Below are 20,000 nucleotides of genomic sequence, written 5' to 3' on the forward strand. Positions count from 1 at the left end.
ATCTAGATATTAGATTTCTATAACGTTCAAAAGTCGATTTTTAAAAGGTAAATTATGGTTTAATGTTAAAACGCTTACTCATTGCCGATCTGTCCGTTCTCAAGATCTTAAACTGAATTCTATCGGGTAACGTAAAATTATATGATAACGATGTTACTGCGAAAACTCATTTTCAAAACATCTGTCAATTCTTGTTAGAAAATCTACAGTGCTAAACACTTCCATAGTTATTATGGCTTCCTATGTTTCTCCCTATGTACCCCCTCTTGCATAGAATAGAACAATTCAGATTATTAAATTCCACGCATAACCATCCCCAAGAGAATTCGTAACGGTACGAACTTATTATCCTTCTAATACTCTTCGTCGGACGCCATTGGAAACTTAAATTCAGTTCAAATGTCACATTTGTAAAGGTACAGACAAGATTACCTCTTATTCTTCTTAAACGTCATATCATCCTAATCACAATGATAAAAGAACGTATACAACTGTTCCATCGGGTTAATATTACAATCCATTTGAATAAATATTTAACATGGCAACAACGCGAAAAGAGAGATTGGAATTGGAGCGACATCGCCATATTTGGTATAGACTTAGCTGTTTTGTATAAATAGTAATTACTTTTTAATCGGTTATATATCGGAATTTACGCATTTGGATAAAGCGTTTGTAATTAGTAATCGAGAAATGTCCATGGAATATAAGTATCATGAGTACGGGTTTCAAAGAGTCGTGAGGGACAACGAATGGATGATACGGTTCTCGTCGAACGAGCTAGCATGGTACATCCGTATTTATGTATGTATGTATACATGTAAGAGCGTATCCGCTCGCGCTCATGCTCGTGCAAATCCGTGTGTGTATGTGTGTATGTATTTGTGTGTCTGTGTGTGTGTATGCGTAAGAGTATAGAAACGATGATGTGAGCGGGGCGGATTGGGGGCCGTAGGAGGGAGAGGCAGTAAAGGAAGAACGAACCGATCGATCGGCGACGACGCGATAGAATAGTTCGCTACGAGCAGGAAAGGGACGGCCGTGGAACGAGGTAATCCGTTTAGGTATCTTTATAACCGGGCATTCACGACACCACACGTTCGATCGTTGTTTTCAAATGGGGGTGGGGGCGTGTCGCTTATGGGCGTAGCCGAAAACCGGCAAAATGGTGGTAAGCCCCGTCCACTTGACACGCCCATCGTGTAAAGCGCAATTGCGGCTCCGCCGCCAGGCTACGCGCGCATCAGCCGCGCTTGCCTTTCTTCGCCGCCTCCCTGTGTTGTCTTACGTTCGGTGACCTCGAATCTCTCTTACGACTGATTGACATCAGATCTTATAATACATACTATCCTATCGTAATAATCGGACGCAACTAAGTTTTTTCTTTTTTTTTGGAGATATTTTTCTTTCTACGAAACATAAACGAAACGTAATTATTTACGTACTGTACTGTACTGTACTGTGCTTACATTATTATTAAGAGAAAACAGAAATCTGTTGTTTTATAGGTTATGCGAAAGATCAAACGTATGTAAATATTTATCGATGTATATATGTATGTACGTATATATTGGATCGACATATCGGAATTATATGATATTGATTATTTTTAAGGATTTCTTCTCTCTTATGTAATTTCTTTTAAAGATTTACTTACTCGCGAATATATATATCTATATATCTATATATAATTATCAGATGCATACATTGCGCATGCAATGGTTGCATTGCAAAAGGTGCATTAGTTGTTTTAGGATTAAAGTGAAATACTAGGGAATATTAGATATATCGAAAAAATGGCGTCTTCATTCTTATCGAAGGTTTTAGTCATTCGTTCACATTCGAAGATAATGTTTATATTTTTATACATAAAAAGTTATTCCATAATCTTGTTCGCGTTGATATGAAATAGTAAATTACGTTTATAGAGCTTCGTTATTCGGTTGATAGACATACTCTAGATTAGCGTAACAGATCGGAAACTAAGGTTAATGTTCTTTTTGTTGTTCTTTTTTTTTATATGAGAATTATTGGTACTTCGGTATTGTTATTATATTTAAATAATGCAACAATTTATGTATATATACATACATATATACAGATATAAAGAAACTCAAGATAAAAATGTACAATAATGTACATCTATGTACATGGTTATGTAACATTGTTATTTATATATAAATAACACACACACACACACACACACACACACGCATATATATATTTAAATAAACAAATGTTAAAACATCTATAAGTTATTCTAAATGTTAAATGCACAAACATGCACAAAAATTGATCCAAATGTATGGTCAAATAAATAAGTACACGTGTTGACCAAATGGCAAATGCATGGTCTTTGCAGTAGTCGAGAAATCCTTAGACTGACTGAGTCATTAGAAAGGTCTTAGAAAAAATAAGAGTCGTTGAAGAACAATAATGACATATATATATATATATATATATATATATATATATATATACATATATATACATACATACATCTTGAAAACATTTTTTGCATATCAATCTACAAAATATATCCCTTTCGATTTATATACTACATATTTGAACGTTTAAATTCAATAATTCATTGATTCTACTTACGTGATATCCTAATACTTCGCGTGAGATCTTCGATAATTACATGTCGTTTCTTCTAACAAAGAACATTTCAGAACTTAGAACGTTTCTTTACTCGATTAGAATTAAAGAATATATGATAATGATTACGCATTTTATTACTCGATCGATGTTAACCGATTTTCTTACAGACATTTTCACGGTTCTAATGATTCGTTCGTAATGATAATGCTAAATCATTGAGTATCGTCATTGAAATTAATTAATGTTATCGTGAGATTGTTAAAAACATTCTCAGATAAATGCTATGTAAACGATTAATGGAAATAATCTGTATTTTAAGCCGAGTCAGGCTAAGAGGACCGCCATGTTGTTCTCATTGCCGAGAGTTCTCGAGAATAGCCGAAGTTGGTCGATTACGTCGACGCCTACGAATACAATATGGGGTCTTTTGCGATATGTTAGACAGACGTGCTTACACATACGTAAAGTACGTTCACGTATACAAGCATACATAGATCCTTATATATACACACACGTACACGCGTATACGTAGGTACGTACGTATATATGTGTGTGTGTATATATATATATGTATTTCAAAGTAAACAAAGATAGATGATACGGAAAAATATTATAGCCGTATGTATTTTTTCTCATCTATATACATATACATACATACACACACATATGCAGGAAATGTATATATGTAGTTACTTACGTGTAGGTAAAAAAAAATCGTCTCAAAGAATTCAAGATAGTCACGATTGTCCAGATTACTCGCAAAAACAATTTTATTGACTGTAACGATAATGATAAAGTATTTATATACCTAGAAACGATGACACCATATCGTGGATTAAATATTTAATTTGAAACGCAATTGAACGAGTACGATATTTATTTTACTTATACTTCAAAATCGCAATCCTTTAGACGTATCCAATCGATCGAAACAAATTCGTGAACGAGTTATAATATTTATATGAAATATATTTAGCTGTTAATATCGTCGTAATATTTTATGAGACAATAAATCTTTCTAAGAACTTTCTTAGTAAATTTTCTAGATACTTTTTTAGTTTATTCAACTATTGACAAACATTGACAAGGTTATAACGAGGTTTAAATTTATACTTCGTTAAATGTTAAATTATTTATCTATTCGTATTTTTAATGAAAAAATATTGTGTATATATTTATGTGCAAAACACACATATACACAGAGAAAGAGAGAGAGAGAGAGAGAGAGAGAAAGAAAGAAAGAGAGAGAGAGAGAGAATGAGAGAGAAAGAGAGAGAGAGAGAAAGAGAGAGAAAGAGAGAGAAAGAGAGAGGTAGAGATAGAGAAAGAGAGACAGATCAAAAGATCAAATATATTTCATATTATATATTAATGAATATGAGAATTTTAACTAAGATTTATAAGATGGAGTAAACATGACATTGATATATACATATATATATATTTTTTTTTCTCTCAAAGATTTATTGAAAATAAATAAATTTCTTATTTGACATATTTATATATTTAAACACGAGTTAATCTTAAAAAGATAAGTAGAATAGTTGGTAATAAAAAAAAAAAAAAAGAAAAAAAAAATAACAATTTTATTTCATTTAATATTCTCATATTTTACAAGTTATTAATATATCTAATTAAATTAAATTAATTACAAGGGATAATTTAATAATACATCCTGTCGGGCCAGTTCCAACAACATAGGATCGTCAAAGAATTTATTGATTGAGACATCCTCGGATAGACCTTTACGTCTACGCGTTTTCAACATAAATTCTCTGGCTAAATGCGTCGCCGGTTGTGGTTCCAATGGTCTAATGGTAATGGTTTTGTCAAGTGGATCACCAGGAACGATTTGCCAGTGATGAAAGACCGACAAACAAAATGCTTGACCTTGCGTATGCGTTCGTAGATCAGTTTCGAAACCGAAACTATCGATGGCCGGTATAAAAGCTTTGATAGTATATAATGGACTTCCTGGAACAGGCGCATCCTGAGTGACATGACCACGACGTTTAGCTAAAACGGTATAAACAGCTGACACGCAATCAGCCGGTGCTTGAACTTCAACGAAGAAATATGGCTCCATTAATCTCGGGGTGGCCATTAAAAAGGCCGAATAAGCGACTCTCCTTGCGGTAGGAATGATTTGACCACCTAAATATAAAGATAAAAAAGAAGCAAAAAAAAAAAAAAAAACAAAAAAAGATATATCAATCTTAACAATTATCGTTAATTATTAAGATACGTACCACCTCTATGTAATGGTTCTTGTGCTATTACAGCATCGAGTATTTTGAATTTAACATTTCGAATGGGTTCTTCACAAAGTGGCCCTTCACGCGTACCCCATTGAAAACCTTGAATAATGGCGTCACGAGCACTGCTCAACAATGTTTTATCGACTTCGGACGGTAGAGTATCGTCCACCAAAATATTAGGACCCGTTGTGTCTGGTCCAAAGGCCCATATACTTCGTGCGGCCAATAAGTCCCAGTCGTATTTAGTTTGGAAAAATTCACCTAATTTTTTTCTAACGTAAAAAATAAAAAACTATTCATAGGATAATGTTCTCAATCGACTATATCAATTCTATTATAAATACGACTTACTTGTTCCATGTGATTTTTACATGTTCAGCTTCAATATCTTCCGCAAGACCACGTTCAAGCGGTTCTGCAATCATCGTCAGTTTATTTCTTTTATTCGGTGTTTCGGCGAAACATTTGAGAGAACTGGTTTCTACTACTGTTTCAGCGAAAGCAACCACAGGATCTGCGACCTTGATATCTATCTCAGAATACATACGACGTAGATCGTGCATTGCACAATCAAGATATAATTCCCCAGTACCCAATACAACATGTTCTCCACTTTCCTCTACTCGCGTACCCAATAACGGATAACTTTTATTAACTTTTCTCAAACCGTCTAACATCTTAGGTAATTCCGACGGATTGACCGGTTCAACGGCAATTTTGATAACACTTTGCGTATTAAATTTTAACGGACGGAAGATATGTAAATCGTCCGTATTGTTAAGATCGGTAATTGTGCTGGTTTTTACGATTGGCCTGTCAATTCCTTCAATAAGTACCCAATTGCCTGCTGGTACACGACTCAATTCAATCGAATAACGTGCTTCGCTTATCCATAATCGACCAACTGTAAGCACGCGCGAATCTTCTTCATCCGTTCGCGAATATGCTTCACCTAAGACACGTACACGTTGTCCTGCTTCAAGTGTTCCCGACATTACCCTTCCCAAAACGACGAACAACGTGCAATCCTCGGTTGGATACATTTTTGTACTATGAATCATTAATCTTCCCTAAAAACGAAAAATATTAATCAGTAATAAAAGATATAATAAATATGTTCGTAGATTTTTATTAGATAAAAATAATTACCTCAGGATCACAATTGACCATATCTTGTGCAAGAGGAGAATCTATAGGACCAGTATATACGTGTTGAACTTTTATAGGTGCGTGTGCCTGCGGACTAGGAACATGCATAACGCACATATCGACTAGACCACACATATCTCCTAAGAAACGTGTACAAACCAAACGCAATAATGGTCTAATATTCATTTTCATTTCTTCCGACGTCAATCTAATTCCTAGTTCGCTTAAAACTACAATCGAATGTTTTAATCAATAGAATTGTATGTAGTAATACTTTACTTGTACTTTGTTCATAGAGAAATATACTAACCGTCTGGCAAAGTTGTATCTACATCTCCAACAACTTGTGCAAATATTTTGTAAAGAGGTTCCAATATGAATTCTATAAAACTACGTTGTGCCGTATTGTGCGGCGGTTTTTTCGTAAACTTTCGTGTTTTCGAGTTGAAATATATATCACCCCATAATCTCTTTGAAAATTCATTAGTATTAAGAGTTGGATAACTCTTTGCGTATAACGCGGCAAAAGATTTAAGTGTAAAACAGACATTATATTCGGAACTGGCGAAACAGACATTTCCAATTGCTGGTGAAACAAAGGCCGGATTTTCTGAATCCGAATATAATGCTATTAAACCATTGATCTCTTCAATGATATGTCGTAATTTATAATACGCATCCAAAGGTGGTAACTTCAATTCCAAAACAAGACGATCTATTTTGTTAATGCATACTGTTAATACTAACTTTTCTTGAAGTGCATGCTTTAATAGACGTTCCGTATTTAACATTACACCCTCTGCTGCATCCACGATAAGTATTGCGCCATCTGACAAACGAATAGCGGCTGTTGCTTCGTCCGAAAAATTCACGTGACCCGGAGTATCAAATATATTTAACAAATATGATTTTGATTTTACATCTTGTAACAGTAAAGTTACAGGTGTCGCTTTTGTGGATACTCCACGTTGTTGCTCCGTGAACAAAGTATCCGTATACCTGGATTAATAGAATTTTAATAAAAAATTACAAATAATTATTATCTTATATATGTTACATTACCTCAGAGCTTTTTCATCGGTTACACTGTGTATGTAAGGATGCGTTTGTCGTATTAGACAATCCACCAAAGTGGTCTTTCCATGATGTAAATGTCCAAGTAATACAACGTTCCTAATTAAATGAGGTGCATCCATCATGTCGGCTAAAAATTCAATGCTATAAGTTGTCTCTGGAAGTTGTTGCTGTTTTATTTGAAATTTAGGTTTTCTAGTAGGTTCTATCAAGGGCTTGTCCAATGGTTGTGCATCCTCTTCTTGTACAAGAGTTTCGACCTATTAAATAAAAAGCCATATAGAAAACTATAATGTTTCTAATTCATTATATTTAAAATTAATATTATAATTACCTCAGGACCGTAAACTTCTAGCGCACTAGGATAATATCTTTTGTCTTCGTGTAAAACAACTGCTGTAGATGAACCTTGCTCCGTATTATCTCTAGATTCATCTTTATCATCCTCCATCTCCTCGTCAGAACGTTCTCTATCTTCTGCATCATCTCCAACATTTCCATATTCTGCTTCATCTTCACTTTCGGATGCTAAGTCTGGCCCGATATAATTACCAAATTCATCATAAAGATCAGCATCCATGATAATATCTTATTTGCATAAAGTAATATCACCTCTCAAAACTATCGTAACTAAAAGGAAAATAGGATAATGTTATAATTTCGTTGAAAAAATTTTCTAAAACGTTCTCGAGTGTTTATATTAATACAACTTTGAAGGTTAGGATTTTCGTTACTAATTTCTGTTATTCTTTGATAACATAAAATTATGAAATATGTAAATTTGTCATTTACAATAGAATTATGTATATCAATATTTTACATTTAATTCTGCATATTTCTATAAAAATACAAAAAGTGTGAAATATATAGATACACTGAAAGATACCGCAACGTTTAACGTAACCTCTCAATATTAAAAGAAAGACGCTACAATGTTACCAATCATTGAAAAAATCACAAGAATTTAATGATGAATGAATTTCCTGATAGTAAATTTAATGTTTACGATTGGTTCTTAAGTTTGAAATAATAAGGAATTTGTTTTTATATTTTAAGAATAAACAAAGTTTTCTTTGCGAATTTAATTTATTATATTAAAAAAAAAGTAAGGTTATATTTTAAATTTCGACGATGAATAATACTGATTGGTTGAAGAATTGAAAAAATTATGGATCAAAAGTAGATGTTAAGTACAAAAGGAAGTATCAGTGAAACCACAGCTAATTGATAAGCTCGATTTAACATATTTTGCGTTACATAGTTTGCTCTATCTTTCTTTCTAAACGTGAAAACTTATAAATTAATACTTTCGATAATTTTATAATTATTTAAATAATCCTTAATGTACATGGAATAGAATCAATTAATATTTAAACAATAGTACATTCATTTAAACATTACAAAGATTGTAATGTCCGAGAAATTTATAATTATCTTAATTTAAAATTTCAACCTAATTTACACCTAAAAATTTTTATCTCAGGGTAATTGGCCTTGTACAATATTTATTATTCTTTATGTATTTGTCGTGAATCAATTTCATATCGATATCGTATTTAGCACGGATCACTGCAAAGTGATCACTATTATTAAAAAGAAAAAAAAAAACATATGAGAGATAGAAATGTGTAAATTTATAGTCTACCAACATTATTTACTTTAACCTATACGAAACCGATTGTTATTACGCGTGAGAAAATAAGTTTATACATTGATACGATAAACGCATGATGGGAACAACATATCTTGTTTGCGTTTGTAGTTCATATTTTGTCCACAGTAGTCGCTGAAGTCACACGCGCTTCGTACGAAAGGTTATGAACATAAATGCTTTTGATTATTGTTCAACGTTGGTACAACTGAATTTAGTTCTTAATCGGTGATCACTGATAAACTGTTTTGTCAAATGCAGTTGGTACGGTCGATTCTATATGGTTTGTAAAAAAAAATAGAATTAACTTTTTTAACCTTTTATAACATTAATTATCTGTTCCTGTGTATTAATGAACGTAGTTAAGTAGACGATTATTTCATTGGTGAAAAAAAAATAATTAATATCGTAAACAGTTACAAGTGTTAACATTTAGATTATAAGAATAATAATAATAAGAATAAAAATATTGATATTGTTTTTTTTTTTTTAAAGTAGATATATCTATTGAAACAGATATACTCTATACATATATATATATACATATCTTTTCTTCTTTTCGTTTCTGTGTTTCTCCTTTCTTTTTTTTTTTTTTTTTTTTTTTTAGAATACCCATAAATATACGTTCCATAGACGCGCTCATGTACGCGAACGTATACGCATATATTAGTGTACGCATTGTGTATACGCATATATATTTCGAACGATTGCGCACAGTACAAAATATCTGACTGACAGCTGGCAGCACGACACGCAGGAGTGGCAGATCATGTAACGTGAGTACGATTTTCGATTAAATTATATTAAACATTAATGTCAATGATACAAAATGTATAATATTTTCATGTGAAAAATGTGTACAACGTTTTTTTTTTTTTTTTTTTTTTTTTTAATTATTATTAACATTGTTATTGCCTGATCGAATTTTTTTTTTCTTTCTTTTTTTTTTTTCTTCTTTTATTATTATTATCATTTTCCAACGAAGGTGTTGAGAAAATGGTTTATCTCTTGTGTAAACAAAAATTTGTCATTTAAAAATGATTTACTTACAACTATCGTGTTTATATGCAATTGTTAAAGAGTCTTGTCAATTCATTGGAAATCATTTCTCTTTATTTTCTTTGTTCTTTTTTTTTCCAGGAATTCTAATTGGAAAAAATAATATCTGTTGGTTTGAGAGCAAAACCACTGCCAAGATTATATTAGAAGAATTAGCAGGATAGGCAGACGCAGGCAGAACAGCGGGGGTGGGGGTGGGAGATTCAGAGGCGGTATGACACGACCTCCTAACAATGACAACCTTATGACCTTTAAATTGGTCGTGGTTGGCGATGGAGGAGTTGGAAAAAGTGCACTAACCATACAGTTCTTTCAAAAATTATTTGTCACCGATTATGATCCTACCATCGAGGATAGCTATATCCAACACACGGAAGTAGATAAACAATGGTGTATTCTAGATGGTAAGTCAATATTTTTATATATATTTTTAATATATTTTGATCTAATCGAATATATATATATATATATATATATATATATGCTTAATATATAAGCTATATTTATATTTTATGATTTACTATCATGCTTCTAAAATAAGATACATTGGTTTTTTTTTGTCTACGTTGAACTGTAATAAATACAATGCTTATTTAAATATTGTTATAAAATTAAGAGCAAAGTAAAATCAAATTGATATAATATAATTGCTATAATAACATAATGGTAAAAATTCTTTTCTCTCATTATAATTAGAAAAAATATACTCTATAATATTTTATTATTGTTATATGTAGAATATAAAGGGTATTAAAAGTTGATATGTAAAAGAAAAATATGTATTTTGATTGTATCCGCTAGTGCTAGATACAGCTGGCCAAGAAGAATTTAGTGCCATGCGTGAACAATACATGAGGAAGGGTGATGGATTTTTATTGGTATATTCTGTGACAGACAAACAGTCTTATGAAAATATTATCAACTTCCATACTCAAATTCTTAGAGTAAAAGACAGAGATGTCTATCCAATGCTTCTTGTTGCCAATAAGGTTGATTTGGTACATTTAAGAAAAGTGACGGAGGAACAGGGACGGGAATTGGCACATCGTCTGGGTATTCCTTATATTGAAACTTCTGCCAAAGATCCACCTCTAAATGTGGATGCTGCGTTTCATGAAGTAGGTATATAATATAATAAGGTATAGAAAATAATAAGACATGTAGTATGTTTTAAATAATGGCTTTTTGCTATAGTACAATTATTTAGTGATGTATATATATATATATATATATATATATATATATATATATATGATATATCGATTCGGTCACAACAAAAGGTTGTGAAATTCTTAATTAATATTAAACATAATAAATGATAAAAATATTATATATACATATATTCCATATTACGATATATATTAATGACTCTTCAGGTTGTACGCATTATTAGAAATCAACCACCAGCTGAATTGGAAAAAAATCGTCGAAAACGGAGACGTACTGGAAAGTGCAATGTTTTATAAAGTCTTCGTAATTTTATTGGGAAAGGAGTAAGGTTTATTATTTACTATTGCACACATTTATTCATACAAAAATGCCACAAAGCTAAAATGAAATTTGAAACCTTTAGTCCTGAAATATGCATTGGTGCTTATGTTTAATGAGTAGTCCTATATTTCATTTATTACTAATATACTCAAGTATAATATTAGTAACTTTGTTCTATTATCAATTAATGTTTCTTCAAATTGGTATGCAAGATAAGATTCAGTAACAGACACCACCAACTAAAGAAAAAGAAAAAAAAAAAAAAAGAAAAAAAGAAAAAAAAAGAAAACAAAAAAACAAAACAAAAAAAAATATGGCATAGTTGTATTCGTCATATTGTATTCCGCATCAGTTTAGATTAAGCAACCAAAAGTACATTGATAATATTGGCTGTTCATCTTATGTATGATACGAGGAGACTACGTCTTCATTTTTGCATACACATCAATTTTCTACCATCAATAATGTAATATGGAATTGAACGTTTTTTATTGCATAATTATAGGGAAGGTTTTTAACTTCTCCTTGTAAGGTCTTGTCATGAAATGACTATAATGGTTTTATATGTCGACTCAGCTCATTTTTAAAACGGCTGTCGAAAGTTCTAGCTTTAAGCATATTTATTTTATTACAATTATTTATCCTCCCCTTTTTCAATTATGGTTGATCTTCTAACATAAGATACAAAGCTTCCATGAATTTATTATTTTCAAATAATTCATATTATAAATAAAAAAAATTTTCTTTTTTTAATATATATATATATATTATCAACTACTGTGGCCTTAATGTTTCTACATTCAAATATTTCTCACAGAATTTTATATATGTCTCTGCATATATCCTTTTGCTATTATGTGTATATAATATTCGTACTTGTGTTCATTATAACCAGTGATGTTTCGCTTTAATGTGCTAAATAGATTATGTCTCACTGGAATCAATACAAGCTTATCTATGTTTGATGTTTTATGTTTAAATGTCAAATAACTTACTATAAAATTAATATGTAATGATAATATCTCGTTCATTTGATAGATGTAATTAATTATATTATTATTATTTAAAATTAGATTATACAAGAGTATATTTTAAAGATTATGTTGGAAGACAACTCATTTTCTTATTATAAGTATTTGGTATTATGATTTTCTTTTTTTTTTTTTTTTTTTTTTTTTTTCTTTTTTTTTTCTGTTCGTAATTGATTTTACATTGAAACATTACATCGAAATTTTCATTATCTCTATACAGATATTCTCTATAAATTCTTTGCTCGTATATTTAACGTTTTAATTTCATTCATTGAAATACATAGCTCAAATTATCTTTTCATAAAAAATTTTGTAAATATTATCTAAAATCTTAATAATAATTTAAAAAAAAAAGAAAGAAAAAAAGAAAAATTTTAATTTGTTGGTAACGATATATTAGGCATTTAATATTGCCTAATGAATAAAAACTATTATTCTGAATCAGGAATAAAACTATATATAAGACAATATTGTCTTTCCTAATAGTTAGTTTGTCTTTTTAATTTATCTTCATATTACGGTTTTTTATTTGCATTTCATTCTGTTAACACAGAAAGTTTATAAAAACAAAAACTTTAACAAACTTAAAGTGTTGAAACATATAGGTATTTTTTAATAGTCAAATTTTTTTGATATTTAAGTATTATAAAAGAATGTTTTTTTTTTGTTTTTTTCTTTATCATCTTTTGATAATGTCTTTTTTTTTTTTAATGAATTCAATGTTTATATTTTAAGTTAATGAAGATCAATATGTCAGTCCTTTTTATATAATAAGAAAATGATGCCATGGCCTACATTAGCATTTAATTGCAATATATATATATATATGTATATATGTATATATATATATATATATATATATATATACACATATATATGTAAATTATATATACAAAGAAATACTAAAAGTGCGTATATTTGTAAGTCAAACTTAATGTTAAATGTAATATTCAAAAATCAATGAAAGGATTTTCCTCGAATCTAACGAAGGAGAAATCTAGCAATGTCATTGTGCATTATAAAATTTAGTTTTACACATTAAATAGAATCATAGAAAAATCGATTGGGGTGATGCGTTCGAAGGTGTTATAATATTCTGTTGTGTTTACTTTACCGTTTCTCTTTATCCATTTAATTTGAAATATTTCAATATAATTTATATTTGGATAAATCTGAAAACATTTCAAAAATACATATATGTCATTGCGTATAGCCATTTAAGATAGAATTTCTGCAATGAACGAATGTTCGGTTATAGGGAAATTTCATTGAACGATTTGACCATAATGTGTCTGTGAAAAAAGTTCAAAACTTTAGATCAGGCATGGTTATATCTAAAATAAATTAATTAAATCTTTTTTTTTTTGTGCTTCCTTTCTTTTCTTTCTTTTTCTTTTTTTTTTTCTTTTTTTTTTTCTTTTTTTTTTTGTCGTTATCACAATTGCAATAATATTTTTGAGAGTGCAATTAAGTACAACCGAATATCATGCTTTATCATCGATATATTGTCGTTATATCATTATAAAATACAATATTGAAAGTATTTCTAATAATCACGAAAAAAGATTTATTCTATGTACGATGTATGAAATCACGTTCGTTTAATTTGTTTATTTGTACGTGGTATTAATTGTTGCAAATATTGACTAAATTGAAAGAGACAGAGAGAGCGAGAGAGAAAGAGAGAATGGAGTAAATGTTTTGGAATGAATTTTTAATTTTTTTTTTTTTTTTTTTTCAATTTGGTAGGTACAACGTTACATGTTAAAAACAAATGTTCTTTATTTATGAACATTTTACGTAGCTGACAAGGTGACACGAGTGTGTGTATATTAGCGATATGCGTGGGTGCGAATTTGTGTGATTCTCTGAAATTGAATTTATTTGAAAACAAAAAAAAAGAAAAAATATATATGTACGTATATTTTGTAATCTTTGTTTACCATCGATAACGCGTATGTTATTAATAATATAGGTACGTGGTCGGTATAATATTTTTCACGAAACATTGTTTATATCAAGTATACGTTATTTATAGCACAAACAAATAATATTTATTTTATGCGTAATTTTAATTTAAAAATATATTGATTTATTCGTCCGTATTTTATAACTCATACACATACACGCACACGCATACGCACATACATTTATATATTTTCTCTTTTCTTTTTTTTTTTCTTTTTTTTCCTTCCTTTTTTATTTTTATTCGAGTGGAACTACTTACAATTAGTATAAAAAAACAATCTCTTTTATAAGGCAAATATAAAAAACGAATAAGAAGGTAGTGTATGTACCTGCACAAGTGGATAAAATTCTCAATACAACGCGTAAAATACATATATCGAAACGTAATTGCCTTCAATAAAGTTATACCATATTCAATGATAAACGTGCTATTACATGAGAATATAACGAAGTATTGAAGCAAAACGCTGAAATGCTGATAGCGATCGAAAACTCGGCGTTTCTCCGATCGCGATTATTAATAACAATGGGAAACAATTGCTCTAATTTAATTAATAGCGCACAATTCGAAATATTAACGATCGTTAATGAAATCATTAAAATCTATCTAATTTTTTTTTTTTTTTTCTTAGACACATTTAATTAGAAGAGAAAAAAAAAGTTAGAGAGACAGAGAGAGAGAGAGAGAGAGAGAGAGATCTTACAAGATCTAAGGATTTATTAAATGTGTTGATCTAAGATAATAATATTGATCGTAATAAAATTAGAAATCGAGCATCGAAGAGAAGATATTCATCGAAAGAAAATTAGAAATTTAGGATTGAGGTTTTGAATTAATAAGAACGATGAGAGAAAGTATAATTTCATTTCATATCTTTAGAATCGTAAGATTTCGAATGTATTGTGTTTTTCTAAAATGCATACATGTGTATATGCATAAATTCGTCGTAGCGATATTCGCGATAAAAAAAAGAGGACCATCGAATAAAATCTGTCCTAAAATATATATATATATATATATATATATATATATATATATATATTTACTAATTTAATATCTATGAAAAAGATGAAGCAATCAAATCGTACTAAAAGCGGTATCGCTATTATAGTTTTTCCCATAGCACGTGTTTGCATCATCCCATGCACTCAGTTTCGAATACATCTTTAAATTGTTTTCCATCGTAAATAGATAACATTCTTTAGCGACAGAGAGATACAAAGAAAGAGAGAGAGAGAGAAGAAAAGAAGAAGATAGAAAGAGAGAAGGGAAGTAAAGAATTAGTAGAGGATTAGCCTCGAGTAGGCGCGTTTAACTATTTCGAGATAATAGTAAAAGAGGAAGGGGAAAAAGGAAATTGAAAATAGGATAATATAACAAATGAAAAAGAAAAAGAAGAAAAAACCGAAAGAAAAGAGAAAAAGTAGAGGAAGAAGAAGATGAAGAAGAAGAAAAAGAAGAATAAAAATAAGAAGAAGAAGAAGAAGAAACGATCGCATATCGCGTTTATCTCCGTACGTAAATCTCTTTAGATTCTCAGGAATTAGCGTTCCTCAAACCATTCACACGTCTTTATAATGTAAACCCATATATAAACGCTACGTTTTATATCGCCGTCCATGACAGAGAATAGCGTAATAAAGAAACGATAAGGGGAAAGAGAGAGAGAGAGAGAGAGAGAGAGAGAGAGAGAGAGAGAGAGTGTAAAGAGAGAAGAAGGGGAGAGAGGTACGAGATGTATGCTTGATGACACGGTTCGATGTCGATCGATTGAAAACGAACGTAGGTGAAAAAGAGACAGATAGATAAATAGATTGAGAAAGAGAGAGAGAGAGATAGATAGAGAGAGGGAGAGAGAGAGAAAGAAAGGAAGGAGTTACTCTGCTCGTTAAACGCTTTTAGGAGTTAAACGTTTTATGAAATAGTCAATATTAATATTGAACCATTGTGATACAGAGAGTACGCTGAGAATAGAGAAGACGATGATGATTAAGCGAACGATATCCAGAGGTTGTGAGAATCGTCGAGGTCAACGCTCGAGCGCTTGTCTTACGATCGATATATCGAGGAAGCGCCGTTTCTCCTTTCTTTTTTTTTTTTCCTTTTTTTTTCCCCTCCCCTTTCTTTCTTAAGGAATATCATAAATGATAAGGAATAAGATAAATGATAAGACAACTACCGCTGTTCATCGTGTTGGTAATACGCATCTATGGAATCGTACTACTTTAAGTACGATTACGTAGTATTAATGCGGAATGCATTTTTCTGAACATATTGAAATGATATTATTATGACACGCACAGGCAAACAATGAACGACACGTTAAAAGGATGTAGATAGAAAACAAAAACAAAAACAAAAACAAAAACAAAAAAAAAAGAAAATAAAGTATATATATATATATGTATATTTTATTTTCTTTTATATATATATATATATATATATATATATATATCTATTTAAGAAAAAATAATTAAACAGATAAAAAAAAAAAGAAAAAGCAGCTTCTCTTCGCTATAGGCACGACGATTGGGGAGGGGTTCGACTTGTGCCTTACAAAAGAAAAGAAAAGAAAAAAAAAGGAAAGATAAGAGAAAGGCAAGAAATAGAGGAAAAAAAAGGGATATTTTTTTGAGAAAAAAACAAGGGAAAAGGAAAATAATTTCAATGTCGTGACCTTCGGTAAAGATTTCAAGATAATTCATAGATCGTAAAAAATTGTTATGCGCTCTTATATGGGAACATGTAAATACATTGAAATTATATATATATATATATATATATATATATATATATATATATATATATATATAAAGATCCAAAAATTGTTGTATTGTTTCGATCGTATGAAGTAATTTCAAGGATAATCGTCGATTACATTTTTCATTATGTCGAGAGCATAAGGAACCCCTTTATGGTCGTGCTTATGAATTAAGCGAAAGGGTGTGAGATAAATCTTTGCCCATTATTTGTCTCCAATAGATACATAGATGCGAAAAGTTTATATTTTGAAGAAACGATAAAAACAAATCGAAATGTTCATCTCTCTCAATGCCAACTCCGCCCTCCCACCACCCACCCACCCGTCTAATACAATAGTTATATTATTATCTTATATACGAGAAATATAAACCGACCGATATGTGCTGCGTATAAATAAATAAATTAACATGTATAGGTATATATAAACGTATAAAAAACGATCCGTTTGAGAGAAATAATCGAAGTTTATTATTTTATTTGTTTATTTATTTATTTTTATTATTTATTTATTTTCAATCGCTCGTAATAATCATCTAATGAATTTGTTTGTCCTCTTTATTTCTTTCGATAACGCATCGCAATGTTTTTCTATTTTTTTCTTTGTTCCTTAGTTTTTTCTTTGTGTTTGTTATTTGTTTTTTTTTTGTTTTTGTTTTTTGTTTTTCTTTTTTTTCTTTTCTTTTTTTTTTTTTTTTTTTGAACTTAACTTCGACGAAATTTATTTCACGCGTCATAACGATCTCAATGAAGATTTTCTCTTAAAAACGGATCGATCGATTCTTTTTTTTTTTTTTTTCCTCCCATCGTTTCTTTTTTCTCCGATGTAAGGGACGTAAATAACATATATATTTTTCGTTTGTTTGAAGTGTGCGCGAGAACGTGTGCGTTGTACGAAAGTGTTATTTATAATTGTACAGACCACTGTATGAACTACGCGATAAAAGTATAAATAAATTATAACGTGTGTTTACACGAGCCTTTATTATAAATGATATATACATATATATATATGTATATCATTTGTATGATATATATATATATATATATATTTTCCTTTCTCAGATCGCTTAACGGTAAACATATACACGATAATCTATTTAGATATCTATCTATTCGAACGAAAATGGACACTGTTAATGCGCAAATGGTAGATTAGCAATTATCACGATAGGAGTTAGCAACGACAATCGGATATACGTACGACGATTTCTAAAATCCTGCATATATATACATATATATATATATATATTAACAAGTCCGCGATGTATATCGTTCTTCGGTTAATAATTTCCTCTTCCTTATCTGATAATTACATCAAAGTTGATCTAATATGATAAAGTAATAATAACTATAACAATAATGATAATGACAATAATAATAATAATAATAATAATAATAATAATAACAATAATAATAATAATAATAATGATGATGATGTAGAGATTGCTCTTAGGTTAGAACATACTCATTCAAAGTTCGTGACCCTTCGTAACGAAGGGACAAAGGGATGTCGAGGGCGTAGAAACCGTAGCGGTAGGTATTATTACGTACGATCTGCCGTACGATCTCGCAAATCAGTCCATTGTACTATTCCCGGGTTGCACGTCGAATCCGTGCCGATGTTCATCGATTTATTTCGGGGGAAGTTAATCCACCGAAACGAGACAGAAAGCCTGTCGATTAATCCTCGGAGAAGAACAGAGAGAAAGAGAGAGAGAGAGAGAGAGAGAGAGAAAAAAGAGAGAGAGGGAGAAAGAGAGAGAGAGACAGATGTCAGGACGAATCTTTTAACGAGTCGCTGTATAATCTTTCGAAAATCCCTGGGATCGATGTTTCTTCGTGAGTTTACAGGGAAATCTCGTTTGCGTGCAAGACGCGGACGTTAATCACGTTCTTAATGGCGGCCACGGAAACGTTCTTTTCCAGGGCAATTCTTCCGCGCTTGCAACGTCAGGGCTTAACGCCCGTACGTTAATATCTTGATGAAAGAAGCTCACTTTTTTTTTTCTCTCCCTTCTTTCCATCTTTCCTTTTCTTTTTTTTTTTCCCTTTTCCTCTTTCCTTTTTCCTCTTTCCTCTTTTTCTCTTCTAACCTTTTTCATATAGAAATTTTTAACAATATCATTAACCGACGTAACCCAGATGAACCTTCCTTCCATCCTTCCTTTCTTTCTTCCTTTAGGTACCACGTTGAATTACAACTTGGGATCTCTATGAGAGGAACTTTTTAGTCGTAGAATAAGCAATTTATTAGGAACGTAATGATGTTAAAGTTGTATCGAAAATTCAACCACTCACTCATCCCTCCACCCTCTCATCCTTCTTGTTTCTTGTTCGTGGATGTATTTCGACCGGGAAATTCGTCCTAAAGAGGGAGATTAAAAAAAAAGATCAACGTTCTCTCTCCCTTTATCCCCTCTCTGTCTCTCTCTCTCTCTCTCTCTCTCTCTCTCTCTCTCTGTCTGTCTTTTTCTCTATCTATCTCGATCGCCCTCCCGTCGAAAATCCTTTTGTCACAGCGATCCGTTGCACGGTGTGCATTTGAAAGTGGCGCGAGCTCTTTTTTCGCTGCACCGAACGCAACGGGGGATGGTAATAGGGGTGGGGCGAGGAGGTGGGGGAGGGGAAGGGGTGGTAGAAGGGGACACGCGAAACGTAGTGGACGAGCTAATAAAATGTGCACGTTGAACAAAAGAGCCCGCCACGGGTGGGCGGGCGTAGAGACGACGTCTGTAAAAAGTCCGGTTACGAGAGGGTCGCGTGCGAATATATATGATTCTGTAAGCCGTTACCATCGCGATCGTTTATGCGAATACCAAAGTGGCCGTCGTTAAACTCCGAACGATACTCGATACTCTGACGGTGTACCGATGGTATATTTGATGGTTTGACCTCGTCTTCGCCAAAAAGAGGTCGGAATAACGGAGGCAATAGGTAAGTACTCTTGCGCT

At 31.2% G+C, this 20,000-nt stretch overlaps 3 protein-coding genes across 6 annotated transcripts in view; 1 reads left to right on the top strand and 2 right to left on the bottom strand.

Annotated features, from left to right (window-relative positions):
* The window catches only part of LOC118447898 (uncharacterized), a 17,646-nt gene extending 14,322 nt beyond the window's left edge, over positions 1–3,324 (bottom strand). The window contains exon 1 of one of the 2 annotated variants that reach the window (XM_085663488.1): positions 3,302–3,324. The gene's annotated coding sequence lies outside the window, so the exon portion shown is untranslated. Of the gene's footprint in view, positions 1–2,604; positions 2,806–3,301 lie in introns of those variants that run through there. The other variant, XM_035880432.2, reaches the window with a different exon arrangement.
* Positions 3,325–4,175: 851 nt separating this feature from the next.
* LOC118447897 (116 kDa U5 small nuclear ribonucleoprotein component) lies at positions 4,176–8,002 on the bottom strand. 3 transcript variants are annotated; one of them, XM_035880427.2, is made up of 8 exons: positions 7,960–8,002; positions 7,420–7,715; positions 7,074–7,345; positions 6,322–7,010; positions 6,012–6,241; positions 5,214–5,932; positions 4,854–5,134; positions 4,176–4,758 (listed from the first exon to the last, which is right to left on the bottom strand). In XM_035880427.2, the coding sequence occupies exons 2-8, from the start codon at positions 7,663–7,665 to the stop codon at positions 4,253–4,255; spliced, it is 2,943 nt and encodes a 980-aa protein (XP_035736320.1). In that variant the 5' UTR covers positions 7,666–7,715; positions 7,960–8,002; the 3' UTR covers positions 4,176–4,252. The 3 variants fall into 3 exon arrangements, with proteins under 3 accessions (XP_035736320.1, XP_035736318.1, XP_035736317.1); XM_035880425.2 differs by having other exon boundaries at positions 7,906–7,997; XM_035880424.2 differs by having other exon boundaries at positions 7,796–7,991.
* An 860-nt stretch (positions 8,003–8,862) lies between these two features.
* LOC118447906 (ras-related protein M-Ras) lies at positions 8,863–12,239 on the top strand. The gene is made up of 5 exons (XM_035880447.2): positions 8,863–9,019; positions 9,344–9,512; positions 9,877–10,199; positions 10,597–10,913; positions 11,172–12,239. The coding sequence occupies exons 3-5, from the start codon at positions 10,010–10,012 to the stop codon at positions 11,259–11,261; spliced, it is 597 nt and encodes a 198-aa protein (XP_035736340.1). The 5' UTR covers positions 8,863–9,019; positions 9,344–9,512; positions 9,877–10,009; the 3' UTR covers positions 11,262–12,239.
* The last annotated feature ends 7,761 nt before the right edge of the window (positions 12,240–20,000 follow it).

The sequence above is a fragment of the Vespa mandarinia genome, chromosome 22, assembly GCF_050613455.1.
Source record: "Vespa mandarinia isolate Hongniang chromosome 22, ASM5061345v1, whole genome shotgun sequence".
In the NCBI taxonomy this organism is placed as follows: domain Eukaryota; kingdom Metazoa; phylum Arthropoda; class Insecta; order Hymenoptera; family Vespidae; genus Vespa; species Vespa mandarinia.

Excerpts from the sequence above, each read along its gene's own strand:
- LOC118447897 (XM_035880427.2), bottom strand. The coding sequence starts at position 7,665 with ATGGATGCTGATCTTTATGATGAATTTGGTAATTATATCGGGCCAGAC. Across the intron at positions 5,135-5,213 it reads GTAAAAATCACATGGAACAA|AAAAAAATTAGGTGAATTTT; the intron begins GTAAGTCGTATT and ends TTTTTACGTTAG. Across the intron at positions 4,759-4,853 it reads AGAACCATTACATAGAGGTG|GTGGTCAAATCATTCCTACC; the intron begins GTACGTATCTTA and ends CTTTATATTTAG.
- LOC118447906 (XM_035880447.2), top strand. The coding sequence starts at position 10,010 with ATGACACGACCTCCTAACAATGACAACCTTATGACCTTTAAATTGGTC. Across the intron at positions 10,200-10,596 it reads ACAATGGTGTATTCTAGATG|TGCTAGATACAGCTGGCCAA; the intron begins GTAAGTCAATAT and ends TGTATCCGCTAG. Across the intron at positions 10,914-11,171 it reads TGGATGCTGCGTTTCATGAA|GTTGTACGCATTATTAGAAA; the intron begins GTAGGTATATAA and ends ATGACTCTTCAG.